Source organism: Alosa pseudoharengus, unplaced genomic scaffold, assembly GCF_046254945.1.
Source record: "Alosa pseudoharengus isolate Yale_2024_CS ecotype anadromous, Long Island Sound unplaced genomic scaffold, YU_APseudo_1.1 YU_APseudo_1.1_scf_19, whole genome shotgun sequence".
NCBI classification, from domain to species: domain Eukaryota; kingdom Metazoa; phylum Chordata; class Actinopteri; order Clupeiformes; family Clupeidae; genus Alosa; species Alosa pseudoharengus.
This window is the reverse complement of record NW_027468657.1, coordinates 7946465-7953208: the sequence shown is the minus strand read 5'-3', so window position 1 is coordinate 7953208 and position 6744 is coordinate 7946465. Positions and strand designations below refer to the sequence as shown.

Here is a 6744-nt window from a genome sequence, read left to right as displayed (position 1 = left end):
TTCATCTGGCCCGACAGCGGGAGTGACAATATGCTGGATGGAAATAGAAAGCTGTGTAAAAAATTCAAGCCCTCGTTGAATCATTTTTGATGTCGATGAGAAAAAGCATCCCACAGAGGAACAAGGAACAAGGAATCACCAAAGGAGACTTAAGTTTCTTACTTAAGTTGATTCGTAAGTGCTCGGAACCTCTGCTCATGCACAGCCACCACCATATAGTAATTTAGTATAGTACATATGCACAGCCACCACCATATAGTAATTTAGTATAGTACATATGCACAGCCACCACCATATAGTAATTTAGTATGGTACATATGCACAACCACCACCATATAGTAATTTAGTATGGTACATATGCACAGCCACCACCATATAGTAATTTAGTATAGTACATATGCACAGCCACCACCATATAGTAATTTAGTACATAGCACATATGTTATATAGTGCACTATGTAGTCAATACATGGATGTTCCAAGCACAGGTTTTTTTATGTACTATATGTAGATAGGAGTCTTAGATGATGTGTATGTATACAGAAGTCTTAACTTATGTACTGACTTTTAAATATGTGGATGTTTCAAGCACAGGGTTTATATTGTATGTACTCTACGTATAAAGGAGTCTTAACTGAAGAGACAGAAGCAAGGAATTGTGGGTAGTTATGTACTGACTTCTAAGGAGGCAGCCATGTCCAGAGGAGTCATTCCAGGGATGAAGCCTTCGTCCTCCTCATCCTCAATGGCTTGCTTGCTGGAGTCCTCATCTTCTCTGAAGAAAACCGGCTCAAAGTTCTCCTTATGAGGGTCTGCCCCTGCAGACGAGATGATAAACACCCAAAAATAAACACCTTCATTCCTTGATTACCTTACTAACACTGCAGACCAGTAAACAAACTAAAATAGATTCGCCAGTCATGGAATACACAACATTTTCCTTTTGAGATTCATCCATGACTGATACAATTTTCAACTCTTCACACATTCTTTCAGAGGCATAATAAGAAGAGTTAATCAGGAACAGGAATGCAGGAGCAGAGCTTATTAAGTTGAGATATCACTACGCTTTCTGTGCCTTCAACTCGCATGACCTCACTGCTTCCTGGGCTAACGCATTGGGCTAACACTGTGGGCTAACGCATTGGGCTAACACTGTGGGCTAACGCATTGGGCTAACACTGTGGGCTAACACTGTGGGTCACCGTGCGGCTCCCATTGTCCACTGGAGGAAAGTTTGAGGGAGTGGTGTGTGTGTGTGTGTGTGTGGGGGGGGGGGGGTACACCACGCAGAGTGGTGGCACAGCAACCCTCCTGACCAAACTGTCAGGGTGTGGCTGTGACGAAGACACTGGTCATGGCGCCTGGCTGCTCTGCACTGTGGGCACGGTGCCCTGGGGTCGAGACAGTGGGTTCACACTCTAACAGGGGCATTGTCTTTGCAATACCTACACCACTGTTGGGATGGACATGCATGCGTCATCATAGTTCGCTCAGTCATTCAGCAACACAAAAAAAACCATTGGACTTTAACAAGATGCTGGGACATAAAATGTTTATATCTTATTCATTAAATAATTTATAGACATATCCTGTTTCCAAGATTGTTCTTTGGAACAGCAATGCCTATTCAGACATTAAACATTCTGTATAATATAAATAAACATCCTGTGTTTAATTCCATGTTATCCTTTTTAATCTGTCACTGCGGCATCCAAACAACCAGTCTTGGGTGTCAGTTTTTGTTTTTACAGATACTGATTTCATTTTTTGCTATCCATATTAATCTGTCTGTCACCACAGCCTGTCTTGGGTGTAAGTTTTTAGTAAGGCCTACTACAGACACTTATCTGCCATAAAGGAGAGATGACTAGTCCATTTGCACTGCAGTTCATTCTATAGACCCTTTCAACTGGATAAAGAACACGTGTGTTCCTAAGGCATCTCCAGTGACACATAAGACAACGCTGAGCTAATGGTCATTTGGGGACATAGAAATAAAAATTGTAGAACATTACGCTAAAGTCTGGTTCATTTTCATTTAAAAATATCTGTGTTGGTTTTGAAGGTTTCAAGCGGAAACCCTCTTGGAACAGAATGAGAGTGTCTATAAATTAGTTTCAAAGTTTCATTTCTGGAGAGGCTCGATCAGTTCTCACCCACACTCCACAGGCAAAACATCATGCCTTTTAAAAAGAGATGTGGTTCTCAGCTTGAGGATGGAATTACGAGCATTTAATTGCATATTCTTGACATAATGTGAACGTAACATGTCACATTTGAGATGTAGGCAGAGAAATATTGTTGCGCTCATATGATAGTTTCTAAGTCCAGGTGCGTAAGAACCAATAATGTAAAGATGAAGCTTTAAGTGGTTCGCACTCTGACAAAAAGTCTATACAAAGTCTTACAAAAGACTTAAACTTTATCTATAGCCGGATGGCTGAAACGTCTGCTCTTGCTCTATTAAAACCAGTTGCTCCTTTTTTGTAAGACTTTGTCTAGTCTTTTTTTCAGAGTGCGAACCACTTACATTTGAGATGTATAAAAAAAAATACTGTTTTATAGCCCTTTTTTAAAAATCCTTCAGCTCTGTGTGAATCCGCCAGCTTACCTGCAGCCATAAGTAGAGCACTGAGCTTACCTGCAGCCATAAGTAGAGCACTGAGCTTACCTGCAGCCATAAGTAGAGCACTGAGCTTGACAGATCCGCGTCCGGCTGCGATATGGAGGGGGGTGGAGCCGTTGTAAGTGCAGGAGTCCACATCAGCGTTGCCCTGCTCCGACACAACACCAAGCCCAGACATCAGTGGACAAGCCTCGTAGCAAACAGACTACACACTGAAGCGTCCCGTTCACGAAGCGTTTTCTGCAACAAGTAGCTTCTACTATAATCAATGGAACTGAATTAAATTAAAACTATTTTTAGTCCTTGAAGGGAACGCTTCAGTTACGTGCCTGGTATAACGTGCCAGTAAGACAACATGCCCACACAAGAACCAGCTAGTTTTTTCCTACAGATAAACTGTAAAAACATACAGTCATAGATAAAGTTTCAAACAACATTTCATAGTATATTATTATGTATTATGAAAACGATTAGTGCTTAGTAGGATTCCATTTGGTGTCTTCTAGTTGCAACAATTTTTACCACTAGCACAGACAAATAGTCATATAAGCACACACACACACACACACCTCCAGTAGCAGGCAGCCACTGAGCGAGACGTTGTCCAGCTCGATGGCCAGGTGGAGTGGTGTGCGTCCGCTGGTCAGCTCCTGCACGTCGGCACTGGCCCCGGCCTGAAGAAGTGCCCGCACCGCACACAGGCTGTTAGCCAGCACAGCCAGGTGCAGAGCACAGAGGCCTACGCAGGGACAACACACACAGAGAGAGAGAGACGGAGAGAAAAACAGAGAGACAGAGAGAGAGAGAGTTATTAATACCCATCTTTTCCTTCTTTCCCCCCCCCCCCTCATCAATGATACCCAATATGTCAAACCCATAACTTTGGCAACAATTACTTTATTCATTCATTAATTTGATTAGAGAGAGAGAGAGAGAGAGAGAGAGAGCGAGCCTCTGAGATCCTGAATACAGATGACATGATGGTCTGACCACAGCCCTGACCAGAGAAGACATAGCGGACACACTTTCAGCTGTATGTGCTCGGCTGTCTCCAGAGTGCCAGAGCACTTTCAGTGCTATCATTTTCATAGTAGTCACTAGTCAGTGCTATCATTTTCATAGTAGTCACTAGTCAGTGCTATCATTTTCATAGTAGTCACTAGTCAGTGCTATCATTTTCATAGTAGTCACTAGTCAGTGCTATCATTTTTCATAGTAGTCACTAGTCAGTGCTATCATTTTCATAGTAGTCACTAGTCAGTGCTATCATTTTCATAGTAGTCACTAGTCCTACAACCTCTAGGGACTGCTAGATCATCTTTTTCAGCATTCACGCATCTCCGAGAATAAAGTATCTAGACTCCTGACATGCAGCCGTCCTACCACATGCTCGCTGTACCCTATACCTACGAGCCTACTTCAGTCCATCAGCCCGACCATCGCACCAGCTATCACACACGTGATCAATGCCTCGCTAACCTCCGGCACATTTCCAACAGCGTTCAAAATGGCCCGGGTAACACCGTTACTTAAGAAAGCTTCTCTCAACCCTGCTCAAGTCGAGAACTACCGCCCTGTCTCACTCCTGCCTTTCCTATCCAAAGGCATTGAACGAGCAGTCTCCAAACAGGTCTCTGACTTCCTTTCACAGAACAACCTTCTGGATCCAAATCAGTCTGGGTTCAAAAGCGGCCACTCTACCGAAACGGCTCTGCTGTCTGTAACAGAAGCCTTAAAAGAAGCCAGGGCGACCGCTCGGTCATCAGTACTCATTCTGCTTGACTTATCGGCTGCCTTTGACACGGTTAATCACCGCATCCTTCTCTCTATACTCGCTAACATGGGAATCTCCGGTTCTGCTCTCTCCTGGTTTGAATCCTACCTCACAGGACGCTCGTTTAACGTATCATGGCTTGGTCAGCTATCTGCACCTCACCATCTCACCACAGGGGTCCCCCAGGGCTCAGTACTGGGCCCCCTTCTCTTTGCTATCTACACCACCTCCTTGGGACAGATTATCCGTTCGCATGGCTTCTCATACCACTGCTATGCAGACGACACACAGCTCTATCTGTCCTTTCCACCTGATGACCCCTTGGTTTCAGCACGGATCTCAGATTGCCTCTCAGACATAGCTACATGGATGAAGGCACACCACCTCCAGCTGAACCTCTCAAAGACTGAACTGCTGGTCCTCCCAGCTAAACCTACCATACACCACGACATCAACATCAAATTTGACTCCCTGTCTGTTTCACCTACCAGGACTGCAAGAAATCTAGGAGTTGTTCTCGACAACCAACTAAACTTCTCAGATCATGTTGCTTCAGTCGCCCGGTCATGCCGTTTCGCACTCTACAATATACGGAAAATCAGGACTTACTTAACTCAAGATGCCACCCAACTTCTGGTTCAGGCAATAGTCATCTCACGACTCGACTACTGCAACGCCCTCCTGACAGGTCTCCCAGCCTGCGCAGTGAAACCACTTCAGATGATCCAGAACGCGGCGGCGCGCCTGGTCTACAACCAACCCAAGAGGGCACATGTTATCCCGCTACTCATCCAGCTACATTGGCTACCTATGGCGGCCCGCATCAAATTCAAGGCTCTAACGCTTGCCTACAAAGTAGTCTCCGGTTCTGCTCCCACCTACTTGAATGCCTTCATACAGACATACGCTACCTCCAGACCGCTGCGCTCCTCAGACGAACAACGTCTAGCTCTACCTCCGGTACGCTCAGGCCAATCCAAACTTTTCTCATCTGTTGTTCCTCGTTGGTGGAACACACTGCCAGTTCCTACAAGGGCAGGGACATCCCTCTCCATTTTCAAAAAACTCAAGACTCAGCTCTTTAGAGAACATCTCTCATAGCAACACTCACAACAAGTCTTGCTGATCCTAGCACTCACCAGCCGTCTTAAACTGACACGTAACTGTTAAAAACAGCACTCACTGATGCACTTATTGTTACTGTACTCTAATGTTTTTTTAAATTGTCCTAATATTGTTGAGAATTGCTCTAAAACTTAAACTGTTTACCATGTTGTTAGTCGCTTTGGTTAAAAATGCGTCAGCCAAATGTAATGTAATGTAATGTAATGTAATGTAATGTAGTCAGTGCTATTATTTTCATAGTACAGTACAGTGGTTTTCAAAATGGGGGCCGCGAGGGGGTGCCAGGGGGGCCTCAGCAAGTTGGAAGGAAAAATAAAAGCAATAAATAAATATACATTTGAAAAATGTGAAATATACCTATTACTATGAGGGTTGTTATACAATGCCATTATAAAAATGTGTTGCATATCTGAACATTACATTTTCCATGATAATGACTGAGAATAATAGTAGAGTGATAGCTCTCATATAGCAGAAAGCCCCAAATGCAATTTTTACACACTGTACGCTCCACTGCAAAGTGCTTGTGGCTAAAATAATTATTAGGATTAGCTTAATGTGTTTTTACATTTGCTGTAGTATTGTCGATGGGTTTAATAAAACATCAAGGGGGTCCTTGGCCAGAACCTAGTGGTATTTGGGGGGCCTTGTAGTGGTAAAGTTTGGGAACCCCTGGTACAGTCAGTACTATCATTTCCATAGTAGTCACTACAGTACTATCATTTTCATAGTACAGTCAGTACTATCATTTTCACTTTGATTTGGATACTTTCGAAAAAACTGGCCAACAAAACACGTAAACAGTGCTATTAACCATTTCATGACCATGTGGGGAGATCCCAGTGATGGTATAGGTTCCTGTGGTGATTCACACTGTAATGTGTCATCGGCTGTCAAAACATGTTGCCATGCTCACATCAGTGGCTGTCATTACATACTGCGCTTCTACTAAACTTCTAACGTCACGTCGGATTCCTTCGATCACCTTGATAATTTGCCATTTGAGATATATAATTTCATAGTGGTTGCAATAGAAACACACGGGGAAAAAACACTATCCATACACCTCTTTATACCCTTAGGCGGGGATCACATCAGCCAGCGGCAAGCGGCAGCGGCAAACGTACCGCAACGCTCAGACCATAATAAGTTTTGTATCGTTCCTAAGCAACACAATCGGTTTGTCAATTGTATACGCTCGCGCTGCGCTTTGAAA

General features: G+C 43.8%; 1 protein-coding gene across 2 annotated transcripts in view; it reads right to left on the bottom strand.

The window, feature by feature from the left end:
• The window catches only part of nfkb1 (nuclear factor of kappa light polypeptide gene enhancer in B-cells 1), a 37588-nt gene that overhangs the window by 6073 nt on the left and 24771 nt on the right, over positions 1 to 6744 (bottom strand). For both annotated transcript variants that reach the window (XM_076291595.1, XM_076291596.1), the window contains exons 18-20: positions 3199 to 3368; positions 2675 to 2777; positions 679 to 818 (exon numbers count right to left, since the gene is read on the bottom strand). In XM_076291595.1, coding sequence (XP_076147710.1) covers positions 679 to 818; positions 2675 to 2777; positions 3199 to 3368 — 413 coding nt within the window. The remainder of the gene's footprint in view (positions 1 to 678; positions 819 to 2674; positions 2778 to 3198; positions 3369 to 6744) is intronic.